The 25716-nt window shown below is 35.4% G+C and overlaps 2 protein-coding genes across 4 annotated transcripts; one reads left to right on the forward strand and one right to left on the reverse strand.

Moving 5' to 3' along the window:
• Positions 1–3545: 3545 nt before the first annotated feature.
• LOC110745471 (uncharacterized) lies at positions 3546–10732 on the reverse strand. 2 transcript variants are annotated; one of them, XM_021945559.2, is made up of 13 exons: positions 10481–10731; positions 10258–10370; positions 9242–9551; positions 8953–9165; positions 7548–7640; positions 7366–7452; positions 6686–7279; positions 5921–6162; positions 4819–4989; positions 4575–4706; positions 4419–4488; positions 4234–4329; positions 3546–3890 (listed from the first exon to the last, which is right to left on the reverse strand). In XM_021945559.2, exons 3-13 carry the CDS (start codon positions 9533–9535, stop codon positions 3801–3803), a joined length of 2082 nt encoding a protein of 693 aa, XP_021801251.2. In that variant the 5' UTR covers positions 9536–9551; positions 10258–10370; positions 10481–10731; the 3' UTR covers positions 3546–3800. The 2 variants fall into 2 exon arrangements, 1 of the variants encoding a protein (XP_021801251.2); XR_015836691.1 differs by lacking the exon at positions 3546–3890 and having other exon boundaries at positions 4285–4329; positions 4567–4706; positions 10481–10732.
• Positions 10733–19715: 8983 nt separating this feature from the next.
• LOC110745473 (homeobox-leucine zipper protein ATHB-6) lies at positions 19716–22343 on the forward strand. 2 transcript variants are annotated; one of them, XM_021945562.2, is made up of 3 exons: positions 19716–20409; positions 20778–21154; positions 21351–22343. In XM_021945562.2, exons 1-3 carry the CDS (start codon positions 20349–20351, stop codon positions 21924–21926), a joined length of 1014 nt encoding a protein of 337 aa, XP_021801254.1. In that variant the 5' UTR covers positions 19716–20348; the 3' UTR covers positions 21927–22343. The 2 variants fall into 2 exon arrangements, with proteins under 2 accessions (XP_021801254.1, XP_021801255.1); XM_021945563.2 differs by having other exon boundaries at positions 19717–20409; positions 20781–21154.
• Positions 22344–25716: the final 3373 nt, after the last annotated feature.

A 25716-nucleotide genomic window follows, 5' to 3' on the forward strand; every position in this document is an offset into this window, starting at 1 on the left:
AAATTACTATATTTAGGACATTGCATCAAATCTGCAAGCCTTTATCTCAAATCCAAGTCAGTTTCATTTATTTATTGTTTACTCTATTTCAAATTACAGTTTGTTATAAATTCAATTTTGTTGGTATATATATATGTATTGTTGATGTACAATGATTTTTATTAGTCACTGGTTGTTGTTTTTCCAACAAGGAACCTCATCAAGGTTCCACTCTAAAGCAGAGCAAGTGTTGCATTTATTGATGGACGACTTTATATTGGTATTGGTGAAAAATTCAGCGGAACTAGGTCGGCTTGAGGGTTTCTTCAAATTCATAGGAGACTCTTGTTCTAGAAATGAGGCTTTTAGCCCTCATTTTGACAACCAAATTGACAGACTATTACGGTACAACCCAATTGCAACTACTTGTCAAGTTAAAGGATGTAATTACCTCAAAAAAAAAAAAAGTTCTAGGACTCAATTGAAACTCAAGGTAAAGTTTGAAGACCTCTACAATTAAAAACCCTTATTTTTATGTCCTATGTGTATTGGAGAATATTTCTACATGTTGTATTGGATGGTACACCAGGTTGGTGTACGCAGAACATACAAAAATGACTTCAACAAACATCTCATATTGTGATTGGATTCTACATGACGTCATCATATTATCCCGCCACCATCTTTAACTATATAGTTAGAGCCCGTTTAATAACCATTTCAATTTTAGTTTTTAGTTTCCATTTTTTATGCGAGAGTATAGAGAAAAAAGAGTGAGAATGAGAGTGGAGATGGGATTGAAAGGGAAGATTAGAGGGGAGGATAGGAGGGAGGAGTAACAAAAGTAAAAACTAAAATATATTTGAAATTCTTTTCACTTTTGTTACTCTTCCTTCCTATCATTCCTTCTCATCCTCTCTCTCTCAACCCCATCTTCACTCTCATTCTCACTCTTATTTTCCTCTATACTCTAGCGTAAAAAATAAAAACTAAAATTGAATGGACATCAAACATGCCTTTAGAAACAAATGAAATTACAATTAAGGTCTGGTTGTAATGTCACAATTTAAGATAACTCTAACACATGCAATCCTTCAAATTTGGTTTTAAGCATAAAAAACCTTTAAAGTATAGTTATATGTGAAATGCATCTAACTATTTGCACAAAAGAATAAATGAAGTGCATTCGTGACACTAGAGGTGGACACAGCCTGATTCGGTCCATTTCACATTCAAAATTGGAAAACTGAATAAAATAACTAGTTTGGTTTGGTTTCAGTATGGTTCCACGATCACTTTAAGCTTAAGTCTAAATCCCAACTTCCATACACGAATCCATCAACAATCTAAAAAAGAAACAACGAAACACAAGTCCCCAACCAAGTACCTTCTTATTCGGGAATTTCTGAGAATTCTGTTGGTACCTGTTGTTTTGTTAACTCACAATTGTACGGGCCAATTCGTAGTATAGCAAGACAAGTATGAGGTCATACCCACGAGGACTGAGAAGTTCAGATTAATTATGTACTTAGATTACCCAATTCTAGAAACAAGAAGTTAAGTCTAAAACAGATTTTAAAGTGAGATTGAGTTTGAAAACAAATGAAGCGAAATGAAATTGAAATTTGAAGTGAGGGTGCTTGTGATTGTGAAAACAAATTAACCAAATGAAATTGCAAACAAAAGCAAATAAACAAGTGTAACAAAGAGTGGCCTTAAGGGTTGGAAAACAAATTTGGAAACTAGGGCATTTGATTTACCATAACAATACAATTCTAGGTTATAAGGATTCAAGTGACAAGTCTAATTTAGATTCAAAGATTGATTCTAGCTAAAGTATGATTAAGCCATGGTGTCTGGTCCTAATCTTGTATTCCTAATTCCCTAATTAGATCCTTTTGTCGAACCTAAATTAAGCATTAGAAATTCATTAAACATAGAAGAATGTTTTAAACAATCAAGCATGTATCTAATCCTTGTTGTCGAATGTCCATGCATACTCTTCCTATTCATAGTTCAATTAGAATTAAGGCATATGGTGTCTACTCTTAATTCCAACCAAGACACATAAATCTGAATGGTAGCTAGGCATTCTGATTATCATATAGGCAGGTAGGCATAATGAATAAGAACATGAATCATGAATCAAACTTGAAACTTGAAATTTATAAACCCAGAATCTTCATGTTAGGTTACATCGAAATCCTAGATATGGATTTAGCTACTCATAATGGGAAAGAACCTTAAACAAAAATGAGAAAACATAATGAATGCAATAAGAGTAGAAAAACCCTTTTATAAAGTTCTTGTGGTGTCCAATGCTTCTCCAAGAGCTTCCCCACGTCTAGAAGGATGTATGAAGGATATGGAGGTGATTTGGGATGAGTTTAAGTGAGTGGTGATGGCTGAGAAAGAGGAAATTCATAGGGAAATGGAAGAGAGGCTTGCTGGGACTATTTTGGTGATTTGGGGCCGTTTAGAGTGTTGGGTTGATTGCTAGAGTGTTTGGGGTTGTCGGAGTGTTTGAGGGTGATTTCTGAATGTGTTTAGGAAATGATGGGAGTGTGGAGTATAGAGTGAATTGATTTGTGGAAGTGTGAATCCCAGGATGTGATTTCTGAATGTGTTTGGGAAAATGATGGGAGTGTTGGAGGATGGATTGAGTGGTTTGTGGGATTGTGAATTTCAGGAAGTGGTTCATTTTGGTGTGGAATGGAAGTGGTATTTATAGAGAGAATGAAAGGAAAATTCTGAATTGATTTATGCCTCCACCAACAACACTCACTTCACCAACCTCACCTAACACACCAATGTAATAGAAAATCAGTTTCTTTTCTTATTTGGTTGTTGCACTTCACCAACAAATCTCACCATAAACCATAGCTCATGCATAACTCATCATGACCAAGCAACAATCAGCTCATCTTTAGGTCAGCATGACTAGCAACTCCATGGGCTCACAAATTAGGCTTCCCTTAAGCAACTAATGACTTTGAGTCATCCATTTTGAAGTCATCTTTCCACGAATTGGGCTTCAGAATGTCATCTTTCCAACCATATGTCATTTGGGCCAATCCATGGTCGGAGGAATGAGTTAAGGCCGAAACAAATTTCTAACTTAGTTTGCACATTTTTGTACCATTTTGCACATTTTCCTATCCAAAGCCACCATTGCTACCTAAAGTTCAATGAACTAAATGATAAACACAAAAGAGATTTAAAGCACAAGTTTAACTCAAAATCATAACAAAATCATAAGTTAGAAGAGTACAAAATGATATATAATTTTACACTAATCAGTACTGTGACTGGCCAAGCAACTAGAAACAATACCAAGAAATCCCACATCGACATATTGCAAGAAATGAGGACCTTCTCTCACCTATAAAAACACTCTCCCACTTTTGTACTCACTCTGAATCCCCCTTTTGGGATCTTAGCTATGACGCATAAGCCAACTATTGTATTACGTACACTACATGAACATAATGGCAACAAACATTATATGCCAAATTGGATTGCATTTATCTTCCTGCGTTTTTTCAATAATACCACCAGACTCAGAATTTCCATCATCAACATAACATTACTACATCCCATCAATTTGGTACAATTTGTCTACCCCTAGAGAAGTACTAAATTGCCATTGATAGTAAGAGGGGTTTACATATCCAAATACTTGAAAGAACAGTAAATTTAAGGAGTTACTCCCTAACCCTAGACAAATTAATTGAACTATCATTGAAAGAGAATATATAAAAAATCTATCGCACGAACTCTTGCAGATATATAATTTCCAGCTGGTAGCTATGAGCAAACACCTACATATGGTCACTGATGATATCTGTCCACTCGCACCGTACCTCATCAAGTTCAGTCTGTGTGTAGGCATTTAACGTCTTACCATTCCACTGGAACAAATTAAAGAACCATTTAGTAAATCATAAATTGTTATATATGCAACAAAGGGAAAAACATAGAACATTAAAGTCCAAACAACTATGCTTCTGAACAAATATGGCCATGGTGGCCTCTGACTGAACAATTGATCCCTATCAGATGATCATTACAAACAGAGCATAATAACTAGCAATTCACACCTCAGAAGATATACAGCAATCAATGCAAAAAGAAATGATACAAATACGCAAATAAATAAATAAACTGAACGTTGCGGAGGAAAGAAGCACCACAACCTTGTTAAACCAGTAAAATTCACACCCTCACGGCAAACATCAGAATAGTTATTTGTACCTTTTCTGCAAAGGAAAGGTATTCATCTTCTACGATTTCTTTCATGTATCTCATCACATAATACCCACACTCCATATTCGATGGTTGTTTAGGACCCTACACACAATTCAATAAGTGTAACAGTTGCTATTTATTGCTTCAAAACATCTTACTTGTTATTAGGTAAATGAATAATAATAACATACCGTTAGTACTTTCCATACGGGTGGCTTTCGGACTCCCCTGCCTGTTTGGATGTTGAACTGTCTAATCCCACTTCAGCACATAAAAGATAGGTTACAATCTAAAACAATTAGTGTAATAATTTCATTTAAATAAGTTAAGCGGGGAAACCTAATTACTTGTTTACAACATATTTCCATTCTTCCTCACGCATGCTCCGCCGAAGAGAGTCCATGAAATATCGCTGAAGAGGGTCCATGAAGTAGCACACATCTTTGTCTTCACTGATGATGGTCAACATCCAATGATAACTACATATTGGACAAAAATGATTTAGCGATACATTTTACCCTGACAGTCAACTACTAGCTCGGTTCATCACACACAAAAAGGTTGGCAGCAAATATAGAAGGCTATACTTACCCTGAATTGTAAGGAACCAAGAGTATTTGGTCAGCAGACCCTTTCTGTAACCGGGCTGCTATCACTCGTGATTTTTGGTCGGAATCGCCTGCCCCACCTGAGATGCTTGAAGGGTCAGTCAAACCAACCATATCAACCATGTTTGATTGGTTTAGCTTACCATAGAGGTGCCTGCAAAAAACATAAGTGTGTAAGGATTAATTTAGTGGGTCTACACATATCATATCCCACGTTTTTTTTTACCAGCTTTTATACTGACATTTATGTTTTTAAAAAAAATTACAGGGCAGTGACTCGTCCCAAATTGAGCAGATGCCAAAGACCAAGGAGATGAAACCAATGTCAATACACACACATAACAGTTAAAAGGGTTAAATACCAAAATGGTCCATGTGTTTTAGTCCTTTAGCTAATTTCGTCAATGCATTTTAAATTTAGCCAATTTTGTCCCTGTGTTTTTCTATGTTAGCTAATATTGTCCATTTAGGGAATTACTTGGCTACTTCTCTTGGATCCTACTTGCCTGCCAGTAGAAGTTTGACATGTACGTATAAATTTTTCTTTTTGTGTTTTTTATGATACATATGTGTCAAACTCTTATTTGCATGAAGGAGGAATGGCTCCTTCCAGGGAAGGAGCCAAGCACTGTCCTATCCAAATTTCTAATAAAAAGATTCATAAATATTTTTAAAATTAAATAAAAAAAACTCTAGTCATAAGAACTAAGTAAAAAACAGATTCAAATAAAGTAAAATTAAAAAAAAATTAACAAGAACTTAAAAACAAAATTAAAATGAACAGTTTCCTCATGGCATATTATGCAGTGCATGCAGACCTTTCCAACTTATCCAAAAAAATAAAGAAAAAAAGAAATAAGCACTTCCATTCTACAGAAAATAAGAGTCATTGGTAGTACCAAATAATGAAGAAACTTAGATTCTCAATGGTACAGTAAATAAGAATAGAAAACCAACTAATGATCGTAATGATATAAGAGAAATATGAAATATAATTTGATAATGTAAGCTATCATGAGCATTTTCTATTTACCCATTGAAAAAAAAAAGTCTTTTTAAAAATAAATAAATAAATTTGTATTTACCTCATGTAAACAATTATGCATGTGGCTGAGATTTCCTTCATTTCCATAAACTGCATTACATCTTCTTGGGAAATGTATACAGTCTTGGCAACACCAAATACTGCTTCCTCCATATCAATACTGATAGTTTTGCCATCCAGCATGGCATGCTCTGCATAACGATATAGGAGCTTGAGGGACTTGGGCAGGTTCACGTCTTGTTTTGGTAAATCTTGAGGTTTGGCTGCAGTCTTTCGACGTTTCTACAGTGTTTGGAAAACAAAAGTGAAGGCAGACGATAGTAGAAGACAAGAGAAGTCCATAGAGAACTAAAATGATACTGTTTGAAGGTAAGCACATCATAAAATGAACTCCACTGTTGAACAGTGACATATTATAACTATATCATGAGTTATTGATCTCCTCTAATGTTAACCTAACAAGCTCTGTTGATCAAGCCACATGAGACCCTACAGCTTGGCCAATGGTCACTTATTGCTCAGTAACTGGGATGGGAAGCAGCACTCCTTTATCAAGGGCAACATCAATAGGAACATTCATATTTCCCTCTGCCAATGGAACACCGTGGACTGTTTGGTTGGCCGCATTCATATTTGCAACGTGCATAGTTTCCCCTCAACAAACAGAACAGCATGGAGAACACTGTATATACTTTTCCACCAAATTACGGGCGTTCGAACTGCCCCAATACATACATTTCATATGAATAAAATACAATAAAAAGATATAAATCAAACTATTAGAAATGATGTTTTAAATTTTTACCTTGATGGTGTCTCTTTTACCCACAACTGTCAATTCCTCAAAATTAATTGCATAATCCTCCAAGACATTTTTTTTCTTCCCAGAACAGCTTGCCTTCTCGGAACGGTTGGGAACTGGAGTTGAAAGTGAGATAGGTGTGGTCCGGATATTACCATTGATCTTTGCCTCTAACTCAACAATCTTTGCTTCATACCAGGCCCGCTGCTGCTCAATCATCTTCCTGACCTCATCCAGAATATATTCCCTATCAAACTGAGCCTGTGGAACATTTGGCTTGAAAAAGCCTCCCACACCTCTAACCCTACCAGAATCTTCAGGAGCTCCCAACGCCATTGTCAGGACATCATTATTTTTAGACAAGAGACTGACATCAAAATGTTCAGAATGTTCGTCATGTTCAGAATGTTCTGGATGCTCAGAATGTTTTGGATGTTCTAAATGCTCAGAATGTTCTGCATGTTCGGAAGGTTCTGCATGTTCAGACTGTTCTGTGTGCTCAGAATGTTCTCCACGTTCAGCATACTTTGCATGTTCAGAATGTTCTGCATGTTCAGAATGGTCAGAATGTTCAGAATGTTCTTTCGTCAAAAGGTCCTGTGGCAAACAAATGCAAAACACATGAATCATTATTAGTTATAATAATATCATAGCCAATAGATTATAAAAGATTTAGCACTCACAATTTTTGCAGCCTGCCCTTTTCTATCCTTACATGCTTTCTTGCAAAGTAGAGACCCATCAAGTTCATCCTCAGGCATAGTTTTCCTCTGACCAAATCAAATGTATGGGTTACTGATTCTACCTCCAAAGTAGTCCTAGGAAAATGGAAAGTGATGGAAATTCTGGAATTCTATGAACTTACTGATTCTGCCTCCAAACCCACATATCCTTTTTGTGACATTCTATGGGGTTGCTGAAACTTTGCCCTTCTCTCTTTCTGTTCATTATGGAGTATCTACAATAGGTATAAAATTTACAGAAAGTAAGTCATTTTATAAATCAAGCATGCCTTTATGGAGTTTCTGGTCATTTTATGGAGTTTCTACAAGGGTTAAATACTTTTTTGGTCACTGGGTTTTATATGAAAATTCAATTTGATCACTGAGTAAAAAATTTAGCCAAATTGGCCACTGTGTTTTCCAAAGTTCACAATTTATAGACATTTTGTTATCTTCAGTTCAGTGCAGTTTTTATTTTTATTTTTTTAGGAGGCAACTTCAGTCTTCTTCCTCTAACTCAACAAATTGGGGTATATTAGGGTTTAACAAATTGGGGGAAATCATGGGAAGAAGATAAAGAAATGTCTATAAATTGTAAACTTTGGGAAACACAGGGACTAATTTGGCTAAAAACATTTCTCAGTGGCCAAATTCAATTTTCGTGAAGAACCCAGTGACCACAAAGGTACTTAACCTTTCTACAATAGGTATAAAATGGGATGATATACATACCTTGATTAATTCAATTTTAACCACTATGAATTCTGAGAATTATAGTTCATCTACCAGATTATATAACATAAATGAGAATATCCTCAAATAAGCAATTAACAGCACTCCATGCAATGAAAACTAAACCCAACCCATACTTTTCATTTCTTCCAGAACTCTTTTCCTTCTCTCTCTTTTTTTTTTTTTTTTTTTTTGAAATTTATCTGGCTAGAAAAGAACAAGTTAGAAGTGCAGGTATTCAAGCAGTCAACTGAACATAAATCAGAAAGCAGTTTGCAAAATAGAACTTCCAGAATGGTGACATTTACATGATAATTAACTTGGGCATATAACAGTTGGTTTAAGGGTCTGCTAAACTATGTAATTTTAGAGCAATTCAACACTTACATTCTGGTCGTTTAAGAAAGCAGCAATCTGAAAGTCTAACTCTCAAAAATTACAATAAATTGCCAAATACATACTGCGCATAAACAACAAATATTCCAAAAGGAGGTCCATCTGTATTGTGTTTAGTATCATGCAGTATGCATTTGACCAGAATCTCGCTTTATGTGGTATATATATGACCAGAAAGTAAGTCATTTTATAAATCAAGCACACAGAGTTACTATCATGCACTGCGAGGGGTGTGGCGTGGACCGTTTCCTTCCAAAGCCATTGGACACTTTTAATTGGCAAATGAACTGAAAAAGGAATGAAGAAAGGTAGAAATATAAGGAAATGGTGTGGACCTCTTCCTTTACTAGCAAGTCCTATCATGCACTGCAAAACAAATAAGGAAATAGCTAGGAACAAAATGGAATCCCCTCATTGTACCTGAAATTCTTTGGTTAAACGGCCATTTACAAATTGCTTCCAATGTTGTTGCTTAATGAAACCATAGTCTTCTGGTGGGTTTTTTAAGGCTTCAGCCTCATCTTTAAATGGCATAATATATTTTCTTGTTAGGTCACTCTTGAATTGCCTCCATCTATTGGATGCAGAGGTCAACACCATTTTTCTGCTTTTAGGGGCTAAGACAAATGCCGCCTACAAAGTAATGGAGTGAGCAGATTGGTTATCAAAGAAAAGATTCGAAGAACATGAGCTTAAGTCAACTACATACCTCTACAGATTCCCAAATTTTATTTTTCAAATCCTTTTCCACCTTAGGCCAGCTTTCAACACTGATGGGGACTGTGGTACGTGCCAGCACCCCAATGTAAGAAGCCAATTCTGATGCTACCTTCCCATATGGTTTGCCCTTTGGGGTATACTCCACTACTAATTTCTTACCAGTATTTTTATTCTTCACTATGCGATGCATACTCGTTATCCCGCGTTTCCTCTTTGCCCCACTTGAGGTAGCGTCCATAGTCTCCTTTGAAGTAGAGGTCTCATTGGGTTTGGGTAAACCCATACCTGAATCTTCCAAGCTGCAAAAAATGAGCATGGGTTGATGTATTACATACATGCATACATTAAGGGAAAAAAACATTTTAATCAGTGAATTACAACACTTACACAAAACTGTGAATGCATGTAAAAGTACTTAAAGTACTCTGGAAATTCATTAGTAAGGCAAAATTGCTTTAGGTCCTAGCGATACTCAAATAAACTGGAACACATGCAACAAATTGACATTATAAAAATTCATGCATAACAATAGTCGAAATTAAAAAGAAAAAAGAAAAACAATATAAGTAAGGCCATGGGACTTATGATTGATCCACTCAACAATGGGTTTGTCTGGTCATGGTTTGGTGGTCCTCTCATGTCATCGGATCTCTATTAACAAATTGTTTAAGGCATTTAGCAGTATTTGTGAAATGAATGAATGTAGACAGATGAAATTATACATGGATGAAAGAATAATCCATTTTCCGACAGAAAGAAGTTAAAGTCACAGTTTCAAATAAGGCAAACCAAAACAAACTCCCAATTACTAAACCATTACCACCAATTGAAATGTGGCATATATATATATATATATATATATATATATATATAAACATTCTCCACAAGAAAAGAGACAGTAAGCAGACAAAAGAACATAAAAAACTGTCCAAAACCCAAATCAGACAATAGTCAGATCCAATTCATACACATATATAGAAAGAAGGAAGAAAAAAAACAGCATACCCTAGAATCCCAAGGCAAGATGACACCCAATTGGTACTTCCACAGTAAGAGAGAGAGAAACCAAAATCGGTACTTTAGGCTGGAACTTCACTGAGAAAGAGAGTTTCGTTGGTCTGAAATAAAGAGTAGAAAAATTAAAACTTTATAAATAAACAAAAACCCAAAATCAGTACATACATATATACACTGAATTCGATTCGAAAATGTTCACGAGAGATTATACCTGATCATACAACGACTTCGACAATCGCTGAGATTTGAAGGAAATGTTAGGGTTAGAATAGTGGCAACGGCTCGGTGGAGAAGGAAAACAAAAGAGAGAGGGAAAGAGTATATCGTCCGCGGGAGGATGAAGTGAAGAGGACAGTGAAGAGACAACAGCACATTTTAGACAACAGGGAATTCAACCACAATGGCAATGTTTTGCTTTTGTTTGAACTTTTTTTCGTAAAATGTCGTTTATTTGGTGTTGTGTAAAGTAGCAATATGTCCTTCTTCTTTTTTAAAGACGCGTCTTCTCTTTTTTTTTATATACCAAAAAACAAAATGTTAAATTTTATTGCCACCTTGCAATTTATTGAAGGCACCCCTTATAAAAAAAAAAATTAACGATAGTCTAAACCAGAGGGTTGGAGGATTTCTCACACACAAAAATGATGTCATGAGGATTTGAACTTGACACCTCTTATCCGTAAGTCAAGGTCATTTTCCACTTGGCCCTTTTAATATAAAAGTTTGCTCTAACATGAAATGGTTATTGAGATTAAATAATTTTTCAAGTTACAATGACTACATCCCACATTTAATAACACCCAAATGTTTTTAAAAATGAGTGTTTTTTGTCCTGGCGTAAAGTTTGAAGCATTGAGATGTAAATCTTTCGGTACATAATTTATTTTAATAAAAATATATAATAATACAATACAATTAAATTGAATTGCAAATTATTATTAAAGCATAATAATCATATACAAGTACTAATTGTACTTCAAGATAAATCAGTAACCTTTAGGTATAATAAAGTGTTTCCACATCAAAGCAAGCATTTGGGATGAAGTTAACCCATAATGAAAAGTGAAAACATGCTTGTCTAGTCGAGCACATTGCTGCCTAAAATAATTAATAACAAACAGTCTATATAGTTCAAATAGAATCTAATACAAGAGTTGCTTATTCATGGAGAGCAATGCTTCAACTGGAGTGGAGCGGCTAAGGAGGGTATAGGGATGGGTTACGGCTAGGGGTTATAGGTTAAGTGATTAAAAGTGTTTATTCCTGCATCCGAGGTCTTAGATTTAATTCTCCATCTACCAATATCGCTTGTAATTTGAAGTGAATCTATTTAAATAATAATAATAATAATAAATTGAGATCCAATTATTTGGTGTACAAATTTGATGTCCGTAGCATTATTGTTGTTGTTTCTTGGAGTTAGCATTCCCACAGATCAAGCAGCTAGCTAATGTGCTTTTCGAAGTGTTTGTTATCCATTCATACAAAAATGATTAATACAAGAAATGCACCAAACATGTAGTACTGCTGCAGATCGTGCTTGTCAACGACACCAATGAGTATGTCCTGCCCCATACTCAATCACCATGCAAGCTGAGCAAGTCTTCCAAATAGCCAATGATGTCAATATTCTCCTTCTCTACCAATCTTGGTTTTCGATTACCCAACGATTAGGAGTTAAAGTATCCTGACAGTCATCAGTTGATATATAATTATAGGTTATGCTGGGTTTATTTTTTTCCCCACGCCTTGGCCCCATGGCTCATAAAGTTTTTTTAGAAAGGTACTCTAGCTGTAGCAGTTTGTCACCATTTGGTATTATATTATGCACCTATTTGTTTGTTATTCTTGGCCTTTGCCCCAAGGCTCAGAACATTTTAGGTAAGAAATGCAATTTAGCTGTATACGATTAACTACACAAACTTATAATAAGCTTTCCCATTTGTTGTAATTCTGGTTTGTCATCAAAAACTGAATTTTTTTTTTTAGGGAGATTCACTATTATACCCAATATAGGAGCCTAAATTATAAAATAAAAAAAACCCATATATGAAATGGACTTTAGAAACACACTCAAAACTCACTTACAACATAACAAAAAAGCTTTTAACTTCTTTTAAATTACAAAACTGTCATTGATTTCTTAAAACAAACCTAATCTTAAAACCTGATAGAAAAAACCCAAAACACTCAATAGGGCATCAAAGTAATTTAATAATCAAAATTAAATTCAATAGAATCAGCTGTCATTTATTTTATTTTATTTTTTGGTTTGTTTATAGAAATTAAGGTTTATCTATAATATTAGTGTTAAGAATAGGTATATGACTAAATATCTTTTTTTATTATTTTTATTGGTGAGTATAGAATTGCTAGATCATAAACAAAGCCACCCAAGTTATTTCTGATTTTTTTAGAAAACAGTCTTGATCAAGATTTCTACTTTCCCGTACTTTTTAACTCAGCCTTTGGACAGCACTTGCAAGTAAGAAAAAGAAAGCCAAAAAGAAAGTTGCCTACCATTAGGGGGTCTACACTCTACAAAGCCACCCACCAAACCAAATTATACATTTTATACCTTTGATATTTTTTTTCTGTGTTCTTTTGTTTCACCTTGTGTAAGATTCTGAGCACACTAGCTCGTTCATGATTAAGCTATAGGCCTTAGGGACTAGGAGGAGGCACCCCAAAACAAAGAGAATGACGTATGTGTTACATGGATAACACTGTTAAGCTCTCGTCCTTTTCTGCTCTCTGAAGCATGAGAACTCATGGACTGTTCTCTGTCATCATCTTTGAAACATCAATTTAAAAGCCATGTAGAGGAACTTTGATGGTGAATTATTTCTTGAAGTAAAAGATGGAATGGAATCATATAATTAACACAGTCCACATATATATAAAATTGTCATCACAAGCATCATTTTGTATTGAATGGTTCGGGAGATTAGGCACAGTAGTACTATTTGCTCCAGTTGATTGCGATTATGTTGTAGGCCTAGTCTAGCTGTCTTCCAATGCAAAAAGACTGGAAAGTTAGCACTATATGAAGCTATGGATTATGAAGGCCATAATTTACTATAATTTAAAATTAGTGATAAAGAAAGAGCACATATGTCTTAAGTCCCGACATTCTGCCCCATCTTTTGAAGAACATTTTAGTTTAGATCTTGTATTCTAAATTGAAACACATCATTAGCAGGTCAAATCTCACGAATTTGGCAGTTTGACCTTCAATTTTGTTTCCCCATATGCTAAAAAAAAACTAAGCTATGGAAAAATGATCAAATCCCTTTTGTTTTGAGCACTTTGGGGGAGTAATGAGAAGAGGGTTGAGAATTTATTGACCTGGCCAATCGTGGCTTAATTGATAGGTCCAAGACTTGAGTTTGCATCACTCATATTTCAACAGGCAATCTTTCCTTTTTGTATCTTTCTTGGGGGTTATGATGACCCAAATCTAGCAGTATGCTCATTATCCAATTTCATACAAAATTGAAATGATGAATCAAAGAAATGTACGTGCCAGCATATATATATATATTGTGCTTGTCAACGACACCAATAAATATGTCCCGGCCCATACTCAATCACCATGCAAGCTGCCCAACGCCAATATTCTTTTCTTTATTTGAGCCCTACTTTACTACTACCAATCTTGATTTCGAGATTATGAGATGAGAGAGATAGACATATATATTTGATATTCTTTATACATCTATATAACGCATAAAGAGCATGAATGTTTAGATAATTTCTGATATGGGTTATAACTCTTATATGAACAGATTATATAATTAATCGTTCTATAAAATTAAAAGGATAAGATTGTTTTTTCTTAAAGTGTTAGATTGAATTTTGATTTGTGCTTTAATTAGAGACATTATTATGAACACACACACACACATATATATATATATATATATATATATATATATATGTAGGTAGAGTAGTATAACCATGAATATAATTTGTATCTACAAAGTCGTACCTACGTATATACTTAACCAGATGAAGAAAGCCAAAATCTATAATTTAACAGAAGCTGATTATATATATATATATATTGAATACATAGGGCCTCTTGAACTTTAACTTGTTGTGCAGGTTTTGTGATTTTCCACATGCCCACAACTCATCTATCTGGTTTCCTTTTCTGTGTGGGGTTATATATGTTGAAACTTGGGAACCCAACTCCACCCGTGTTGTTGTCTTCAGAAATAATGCAAAGGGTCCACCTTTTACCTCTTGCAGCAAACAAATTATCATGCTGGTGGGCTCTCATCTGTATGTATATGACGATCGTTCTACAGCTAAAATCCCACTTGTGCTTGCTTTGCTTTGCCTGCTACTTATCACTGTTTTTAGCAGTGCTTATATAAGGATTGTACATATTATATCCTAGAAAATTAATTATTTTTTCTGTTCAATAAAACTATATTATTTATGCAATTGGATAAATGGTAGTTGTGTATATATATAATATTTATTTACCACATTTCTGACTATCTTTCTAATAAAAAGTGAATCTTATCCGTGTCAGTCTCATCTCTATCCGATGCGAAAAACTCTCATAAGACGTACGAGTTAGCTTTTCGTGCTATCAAAGAGACACACTCTTAGAAATGTGACAGATCAGCAGTCTAGTCATGTAATTAAATTGACTATACATGATAATGTTGTGGCATAAAGCTAAGCTCTTCTATACCACAAGCTTTAGGCACACTGCATGGGTCGTATGTCTGCTCTTATTATAATACGAACTGCTCTACGTATGCTCTTGTGAAAATTAATGTAACACATCTTTGAGGATAAGTCAACAATCCGGGGTAGCTGTGAAATCATATAAAACCATGTTTTGAAGCAGATTGTGTAGAGGTTAAATCCTCTCCTTGGATCAATTTGGTTAGTTTGAGATTAAGGCCGTTTTGTGTATGGGAATTAATCTATTTGAAAACTGTGGGCAGTGATTCTGGCTAGCTTTTACGCCCATAAGTCTAGGTGGGTCAAGATTGCTAGGGCCTAAGTCTTGGCTTCACGCCACAATTGGTGCAACTTCATCATTGTATTCCTCGTGACACAACAAGTGCAGCATTAACGTGAAATCTTTGCTAGCATGAAAGAATGTTCCATATATGTTGTTTTGGAAATATTGAAGAAAGGAAGGAAAGCATGCAATCATGCATGTCCTATATGCTCGTCGTGCTTGTAAACTTAGCAGAAAAAGTCGAGACAAGGTTGTAACTTGTACGTAGCCCAAAAAGAGAAGTTTAATATTTTTTAGAATGGAGATTCTCTAATAAGTTACATATTTTTAACCTCGGGCGTTGGATTGCATTCATTAGATGTATTGGTAGATTTAATATGCAACATATATACAATCCAACGGTCGAGATTAGAAATATGTAATCAATCTTTAACATAAAATACTTATTAAAGAATTTTCCTAGAGTTCATATGCATTATATTTATGTACTTATTTATTTTTGCTTTTAAATGTTGATATATTTTTTTAGAAGTTTAATACCATGAGGTCATTGATCGTCTGTGGAGTTTATCCACTCGCCGTCCAAAGTTGACAGGTAATCATGAGATGAGGATGGGAGAATTATATCACTGATCAGGAATCTTAAACCCAAGAAAAAGTTGTGCAAATAAGCAGACTAAAACAAGTCCCACAAGAAAACATTTCTTTCTTGAAAACCTTGCCAAACCTAGATGATAGTACATTAGTACTCATTTACAGGAATCCAAGCACAGTAAAACCTTTTTCTCTTATTATTTTTTCAAGCTGCTCTGTCTTTTCTTTTGGTGTTTTTTACCTTGTTTCCTTTTGTTTGATATAGCGGATATAGCGGATCAATAAATAAAATTTAATTTTTATAGTTAAAAACTCATGACTAGGATCTAACTCAGCATGTTACCTAATTAAGCTCAAAATCTGATTTATTGTACTTTTCATATTCCAAAAGTTAATTACAATTTACGTCAAATTTGGAAAAATTATGTACATTTCTCTCTATAAAATATGATTGTAGGTATTAATTTGAAAAGTTTTATAATTTCAACATTAAATTTCATATTTATACCTACATCAATTACACCAATTACACGTAATTTAAAAAGGAATGAATTGAGAGAAAAAGCCCTAGCTGCTCTCTCACTCTGTGAGTCCTAAAGGAAAACTCCATAGAGGGGGAAGGAGGATGAAGCATCACCCTCCTCCCTCTCATCTCTTCTCGTCTTTTCCTTTTAGGTTAATAAATAAGTTCACTGGGCGTTCTGAATAAAAGGTCCCTTATGGTGATTCTTTTGAGCTATGCTTAGATTGAAGTTCCCCATCACCCCTTTTAGTTTATATTCTCAATCAAATCATTCTCCCAAAACACACTCTCTAACACCGCTCATGTTCTCCAAATTTGATTATACATCGTCTTTGACAGGGGTTGCTACAAATCACCCCATTGTTCTTTAGTATGGTTGTTTTTTTGTTTTTTTGTTCGCTCTTATATGCATATAGATTGTTGGAAATCATATTTTCCCCATATGTGGTGGTGAGTGTGGTCGCAACGGCACTTTTTCAAGTGGTGGTGGTAGGGTTCGTTTAGGCTCATGGGTTGTTTTAGGGCTTTAGTTATGTTGGGTTTGTGCGCTTTGTTTGGACTAGTTATTTGTTGTGATGTGGGCTAATAGTTTTAGTGCGGCTTTTGTCTACTTTAGTTTTATTTTTTACATGTTAGTTTGTTGCCCTTTTGGGATTGGTATTTATGTCTTATTGATGTTTTTTATTGTACTGTTGAAGTTTATCTAATTAAGTTTTTAAAAATGCTATTTTCTTTAATGAAAATAATGTCAACTTTTTCTTTTTGTGAATTATATGTGATTTTAAGAAACTTTTGTAATTTTTTTTAGAAGAAGATTTCATTCATAAGCCAAAACGGCATACAAAGACTAGCATGAATATAGTAGCCTCATTAAAACCTTCCGAGGAAAACCACTTGGGACAAATTCCAGGGTAGGAAAGAGTACCACACATGCCAATGACTAACAAAAGAGTCCAACCCAGACCATAAAAGGTTGTTATAAGAACATAACAAAAAATAAACTAAACACCAACACAATAGACCCATAAAGAGAACCGCATTGCATCCCAATTCTCAAAAGAAGCCTTCTATGAGAAAATTTCATAGTCCTTTGACCGCCCAAGAGAGCACACATAGGAAGAGTACAAAAACAATAACAAGAGAATCCTCTGAAAAGCACCACAACTCAACTCATAACCTGACAAATAAACTCCTATGACCAAACATATGTCTTCGAGCGATGCAAAGCAGAGACAAGCTGCAAATGAGCAACTAAACAATGGAAAAGGACAACAAAACATAAGCTAAAATCGAAGCGAAACCCCTCATAGGGCACACAACCACATCCCAACAATTATCACCATCGTCGATGCTGTGCCCACTATCGAAACAGAGACAAAACATCAATCACTAGGTATCACAACTATCCTGAAGAGAGACCCAATCCAGCATTACTAATGTCGTCGTCACCGAGACATAGACAACAATAGCCACCTAGAACACTACAAAAATAACCAAACAAAACAAACACACAAACAGACCTAGATCTAAACAGATCGAGGCTAAAAATCCAAGATCCAAGTAGATCTAGGGAGGAGAAGAGGAAGGGGAGAGAGAGGCCAGCAAAAGCCCCCCATGAAAGTGGAAAGAGAGGATGAGAGGGAGGAAAAAAGATAGAGGAGAGAAATGGAGAAGATGGGCAAAAGGGAGGAGGGGCAGTGGCCACCTCCCCCTAACTTAGAATAGGTTGGTTGTCGGCAAGGAGAAAGAGGGAGGGTTTCTAGGGTTTTTTCAACTCCTTTGTTATATTAATGCAGATTTTTAGAAACTTTTCTACTTACTTTTTATGAATAAACATATTAATGGGTTCGAAAATATAAGTCTTAAGTGACCTATTTTCTCTTGTGCATATCATCTTGGTGAGGAAAAGAAGACCATTCGTCAAGTACTGACCCAGTAGCAGCCCACCTTCGACTCAATCAAAGTCCTTAATTAGTTGACCCTCCGAAATAAAGTGTCAACAATAGGCTAGTGTTCATATTTCTAAGAGCTTAGAAGGGTTTTCTCAAACATGGCTACAAGATCAATCAAGTCAAATGAGGTTGAGGCATTTGATGTAAGAAACTATTTATTCGGATGTCTTAATCAAGGAGAAAGTTGGAATATATGAGTAAGAGACTTGATGAAAGAAGATTGGGTTGAACTTGAGGGATATGGCCACAGCTGGTTGATTTCTTGATAGTCTAAGGGTTTGTTTGGGAGTGATTCTGAAGAGGCCAATAATCGCTTTTATGGAGAATCATTTTTCCAAATAATCAGTTTAAGTGATTTTATGGAGAAGCACATGGGAGGTGCTTGATGTGCTTCTCCTCAAAAGTGATTATGGCCTATCAAGAATCACTCCCAAACGAGCTCTAAATTACTCTTAATTAATCTAATCTATAAGGAGGGGGATTCGAACTTCGATGCAAGATGGGCGGACTCAATGCCTTGACCAACTGGCCTAACTTGTGGTTACATTAGGAGGAAAGAAACCCCTGACCAACTGGCCTAACTTACGTATGCAAAGATTGTAACATTTCTTAACAAACAACAAAAGGTTATCGTCATTGAGCATAAACAAAAAAGAAAGTGTTTTTACTAGAAGATTCAAAGTTTTGTTATCATATTTGTATACAAGTGATATTTAAAACGAAATTGAATGGAAACCTCACTAGTGTTTTTACTTGAATTACGAAGTCCTTCCCGCAATATCTCTTTTGAATACAATGCTAAAATGTAAAAAGAACTAATACAAAATCATTTACCATGTATTCTTTATTTTTATGAACGGTTTAATCTTGTGTTTTTAATTCACTTAAATTGCAAGAATTACTCATCTCGGCCCAAATACTGCAGTGACGAAAGGGTGAAAAAAGAAATAAAAACCAAAGCGGTGGGACCATTTTCTGTGGCCGATTAATCGCACCGACCATGCCGTAGTGTTGGCTCATGATACGCTGACGCCAGCCAAATCTGGCTCCAGCTAAAAGAAAGCCGAGCCGCCAGACGCCGAGCCATACCGCCTTAATAGCAAAGCAGACTTACAGACTCTCCACTTTCCGCAAGCAACGGTACTATCTCTCCCTCTTCACTATTTATTAACACCAAAAAATAAAAATAAAATAAAATAAAATAAAAATATCTCCTATAAACCGGAAAGGCTACAGGCTATAACCGGTGAAAGAAGAAAACTGCATTTGGATTGAATTTGCGTTCATTTCATTTGCAACTGCAGCTGTGTAAATGTACCTAACCCTAGTCAGAATTTAACCCAACATCTGACCCAAGTTGGTTTTATTTAAAGAGAGAGAGAGTGTAAGGCCTGCTGGGTTGTGAACTGGTTCACTAACCTTCCCATTTCTCCATCCAAGACCTCTCTTCCCCCCCCCCCTCTCACTTTCTCTCTCTCCACCTCTGAATTTCCCATTTTAGATGAACAGTCATAGACTATACAGTCCTCACAACCATGCTGAATTGATTGAGTAATGATGTAGAGAGAGAGAGAGAGGAGTGAGAAAGAGAGAGTCTTTGGTTAATTTACTTCATTGGGTTGTTTTAAAAAATTTGCTTGCTTGTTGGGTTTTGTTTTGTGGGTTGGGATTTTGCTTTCCTTAGTTTTGATGGGTACTGAGGGATCAGAAGAAGTATTGAGAAAGAAGAAACATGAGGGAGCAGAGAGAGGAAGTAGGTTGTTGCACAGTTGTTGTATACACCACTATACAAATTGGTCTACTTGTTTCAGACAGAGCACTTGTGCTTCTTCTTCCATCGCTTCCTTTAAGTAAACATATTCTTGCTCTGAACACTGCTTTGTGTTGTTAAAAGATTCACTTGAAACATATAAAAAAACAAAAACAACCAAGATTTTGAAAAGGATAAAAAGAAAGGAGCTTGCTTGATCTATTAAGATCTGATATCAAAAGTGCTTTTTCCCCAAGCTCAGTAGTAGTCATCATGAAGAGGCTTGGCAGCTCAGATTCATTGGGTGCCATGATTTCCATCTGCCCATCAACAGGTTAATTTTAATAAACAATCCATTTTATATATAATTGCCCTTTTTCTATTGGTGTTTACCCAAGATTCAGACATACCATGTCTGTGTTTTTTTTGTTTGTTACCTTTTTCATGATCAATCACAAAGAAAAACATGGCCATGAGATCATGACACTTTTTTATGATTCAAATTCATCATGTTGAATTGAATCCATGTGTTCTTTCTTTCCTGTTTTGGTACTTTAATTTCAAGTCTATACATCCACTGTTTTTCCTTTCTTATTTAGTTATTTGGTCCTGTTTCTGATCTAGCTCATAGTTGTTAATTATGTGGACAAACTTAAGATTGATTCACTAAATTGTCTCTTTTGTTTTCATAATTGGTTTTAGCAGAGGAACACAGTCCAAGAAACAACCATGTTTACCGGAGAGATTTCCAGTCCATGTTGGATGGCTTAGACGAAGAAGGGTGTGTGGAAGAGGGTGGCCATGTTTCCGAGAAGAAGAGAAGATTAAGCGTTGAACAAGTGAAGGCCTTGGAGAAAAATTTCGAGGTGGAGAACAAGCTTGAACCAGAAAGAAAAGTGAAGCTTGCCCAAGAACTTGGCCTCCAGCCAAGACAAGTTGCTGTGTGGTTCCAAAACCGCCGTGCTCGTTGGAAGACCAAGCAATTGGAACGTGACTTTGGCGTTCTCAAGGCCAATTATGACTCTCTCAAGGTCAATTATGACAACCTCCAACATGAGAATGAAGCTCTTGTGAAGGAGGTATATATACGATCCAGTCTCATCGAAATAAATGTTCTCTTGTCAAACAGTTTGATAAATGTTTTATTATGTATGTTCTTAATTGAGTGGGTCGTGTTAGATCTACAATTTGACAACATAACATGGTATGTCACGGTGATTTAATTAATTAAGTTGGATATGATCTAAATCTTTGGATTAACTTGTTCCACTACAGATAAAGCAATTGAAATCAAAGTTGCAAGAGGAAAACACAGAGAGCAATAATCTGTCAGTGAAAGAAGAGCAAATGGTGGCAAAAGATCAATCCAATTACAAAGTGGTTGATCATGAGCAGAGCAAATCCCCACCACCACCACCTCCTGGTTCCTCTGTTCCAGCAACAGAGTCCAAAGAGCTCAACTTTGAGAGCTTCAACAACACCAACAATGGAGCAGTGGGCTTAGAAGCTGTCTCATTGTTCCCAGATTTCAAAGACGGGTCATCAGACAGTGACTCAAGTGCAATCTTGAACGAAGACAACAGTCCAAACTTGACCATTTCTTCATCTGGGATTCTCCAAAACCACCAGCTCATGAAGTCTCCAGCTTCCACTTCACTCAAATTCAACTGCTCCTCCTCCTCCTCACCTTCCTCATCATCCATGAATTGCTTCCAGTTCCAGAAGACCTATCATCCTCAGTTTGTGAAGATAGAGGAGCACAATTTCTTCAGCAGTGAGGAGGCTTGCAGCTTCTTCTCTGATGAGCAAGCACCTACACTTCAGTGGTGCTGCCCTGATCAATGGAACTAAATCATAAACACTCCACTCCATCCCATTCAAAAAAAAAAAAAAAGACAGAAAATCTGGGATCCAAGAAAGACCCTCAATGAATTTTGTTGAATGGGAAGTGGGGTTGTGTATAAATTAATGTACTTTGATCTCCATTGTGCAAAAGTGGAAGTTGGAGAGCAACTGCAGAATGAAGCAGCAGAGAGGAGGGAGGGAGAGAGAGGGAGAGAGGGTTCACGTGGGGGGTTGGGTTGGGTCATGCTCATGGGTGGAAGATGAGGACGACCAAGGTATTTTCCCTTGCTAAGCCGTGCGGGGGAATATGATTGTGTCGTAATTAAATTCTCAGCTGTAAAAATGAAATCTTGGAAAAACTTTAGGGGGTAGAATTTCCTGTAATGGAGAAAATAATCATTGTGCCTCACTTTTTTCCTTCCATCCATGCTTTGCTTTTTTTAAATTTAAAAGTTCGGTGGACAATTTATTTATTTTCCCATGGTAGTGACATCTTTTAAGAAGAGAATATTTATTCTTGTATAAGTTAGTTTATAAAAATTATTTACGAAAACCTTTTAACATTTTTTTCTTCTAAATCAACATTACCGCCGTTCATGTATTTTGAACTCATGACATTTTCCAACAAAATAGAAACTGTGGGACACTAGGATTGATATCTGAGAGGGACCTCGTCTTAAAAATTCCTAAGTGTTTGAATCCGAAAAAACAAAATGAGGATTTTACATATAAATACATGTTGAAATCATGTACGATCAAAATTTGCAATGTTGATTTATAGAGAAATTTTTTTTACAAATGCAATGACTAGAATAACATCACCAGTACAGATTATCTGTACTAATTGGAAAATTGTGGTTTGCTATCATTTCCACATGATTATGGGACCTATTTGGTTCAAGTTTTCTTAGGTTAAGTTGTAAATGTTTGACCAAAAACAACTTGTGCATGTTAGCTGAAAACAGGCAAGGGAGTACTTTTTGCTAGGCAATTGAGGGGAACATCATCTGAGTAATTGAGTTGAACTCCAAGACCAAATCCTTAGAAAGGTACATGGATTTATTTTTCTGAATTTGATTGATCCAAAGCACATATATATAAGCCTTTTGTAAAGATAGAGGAGTGTGGAACCTTTCTACACATTTATGCTTCAACTTAAGGAGTAGGGATGGCCAAGGGGCGCATCGGGTCGATTTGTCGTTACCATGTTCGCGTGGTTTGTCGTTACCGTGCTCGCGTTGGTGATCACCAACGCGAGTAAACGGGATTGCCTCAATCTTTAAAATGTTAAATAATGAAATAAAACTCTCAAATTTAAAAGACAAACATAAACAATAACTTATATTAAGAAATCATATAAAACTATATTTGTTAATAATTTATTTTTAAATTATTAAACAAGTTTATAGGCGGACAATGATAATTTTGATACATGCACAGTTTGTCCAAGAATTAAACGTGCACTTATTCCAACACTTATGACAAGAGTTTGACTTTTATCTTATGTTCGAATATTTTTATCATCATTACAATTAGGCATCATTGTGACAAGAGTAACCACATACTAATGAACAAAGAGGATGATCAATTAGAAGAAGAGATAAAGCAAATCATGAAGATTAAGCATATCTCAACTTAAAACCCTATAAAAATGATACTCCAAGAACTCTTGAATTCAGTCTTGAAGGAATTTTATTTTTTTAGTTGAGAAATTATGGGATTGCTTTCATAATTGAGCCAAAAAAGAGTCACTAATTATGCCATAAACGAGCTAAAGAAACACAGAGGGAGACATGCGGGAGGGGGAAGCAAAGAGGATGGAAAAGGGAGGAGGTGAAGATGAAAGAAAAAAGAGAGAATGATGGAACAAAAAGCATGATAGTCACCACTGAAAAAGGAGTGGAGACTAGGGTTTTCTCTCTAAGATTTTTTTTTTCTGTTGATTGCTAACTCTTGAAGGAACTTAAACATTCTTTGGCAGAAAACTTTGGAAATTTGTTTGCAAAAACTAACCACCTCACTAGAATTTGGACCCCAAAAAAAGAAAAACTGACCACCACCATCACTAGAATTTAACCCATCTAAAAATACTTCTTTATAGGATGATGAAATAAGATTTAGTTTTATCATAACAATAGAGAATTTTATTTATCTTTTCATGCCAAAACCAAGGTAACAAAAACTAAAAACAGCTTTCTGTGTATGGGAGGAGAAGCTGGAACCCCACATGAAATCCAAAAGAGCACTGAAATCCCATAAACGAAAACTTTGATTTAAAACTTCAAGAAAGTTGAAATGGAATAGATCGTACCACATACACATAATCGGCAGCTTTAGCATTCCTTTAACCCAAATCAAATCAAAAATGCCAAAAAGGAAAAGAAAAAGATGATTAAATAGGGCCCCTAAAAAGATGTGCCACATGATTGGATCCCAAAAATATACGTGTCCTTCCTTCCTTTGCCAGCCGCAGCTTTTGTGTTTTGCACCCTAACATCCGCAACTTTTATGTCTCAAATTAAAATTGAACACACAAACACAAAATAGGACAAAAGGCAAGGAAGTATTTTTGCTCGTATATCCTCACTTGACACATGTTTATAGTAATAATCATAGTTAATTTTTTACGTTGTATTAATGGAACTATGATTATGCATATAAACACGTGTCAAGTGTTGAAAAGATGATGAGAATACACCTTAAGTTAAAATGATGAGCCAAAATACTCTTCAAAAGACAAATAAAGGTAAATAGAGTATTATGTAACAAATTGGGTGAATTACAACTAACAAGATCGTATAAAGATTCACCTAAATCGTAAATTATTTAGTGATTTCATTATTATCATAATTATTTCATTGTTTACTGAAATTATTGGGTTTGTCCATTTATTTGTTCAAAATTAAATAACTGAACGATTTTTCATTTGAGTACATTTTTGCATGATTGATCTTTGAATAAGAACCTGTAAAATACACGATTCTAACTGTGATATACATTATGGAGTGAGACAGAGTAGTTAATGTCTATACAAAAATATTTAGATTATCAAACTTATAGATTAATACATATTCAGTATTTGCGTACGCTTGATGAGAGAGTTGATTGTGAAATTTATAAATAAATCAAAACTACTTATATATTTTATTTTTTTCCTGAAGAAAAGTCGAGGAAGCACATCACTAGAAAGTAGGAAGAGGGTGCCACGACGAAGGCTTCAATCAGTTTTCTTCCCTGTAAAAAGCAGAGAGTCTTTTTCTTTTTGTAACTTTTATAAATTTGGATTCCAGCAATGACTTTTCCATCTTACTTTCATCTCTTTTGGGGCGTACGGCTTTGGCAAATAGCGCAAAACTCGCTTCCTTCTGATTTTGAGTGCCAGACGTGCACATGGCGTTTCGCGCCTCTCTCTCTCTCTCTCTCATATTCTGCTGCTCTATCTTTTGGGATTATGCGTACGAGCTATCCATCTGGACTTATTATCTACACGTGAACGGTGATTCTCTGCTGCTGCAAACTCGAACAAAACTGAAATTTTCATTCAAGACTTTAACTGAAATTGAGATATTTAATAGCTCAGTACTTTACAAAGTTAGAAAAGTTAGCTAAAAAATCAATGCATTTACATATTTGTCAATAGGTCTTATCTCAGTGGTAGAGATGTTGGCATGCATGTTAGTTGTGATCTGCGGTTCGAACATCCATGACACCGTGTGCGTGTAAAAATATCCCTTCCTCTTTTCTAATTGTGATTATAAAAAAAATATCAACCCAATGCTAGATAAATAATAAAAAA

This window comes from Prunus avium, chromosome 6 (assembly GCF_965620075.1).
Source record: "Prunus avium chromosome 6, drPruAviu1.hap1.1, whole genome shotgun sequence".
In the NCBI taxonomy this organism is placed as follows: Eukaryota; Viridiplantae; Streptophyta; class Magnoliopsida; order Rosales; family Rosaceae; genus Prunus; species Prunus avium.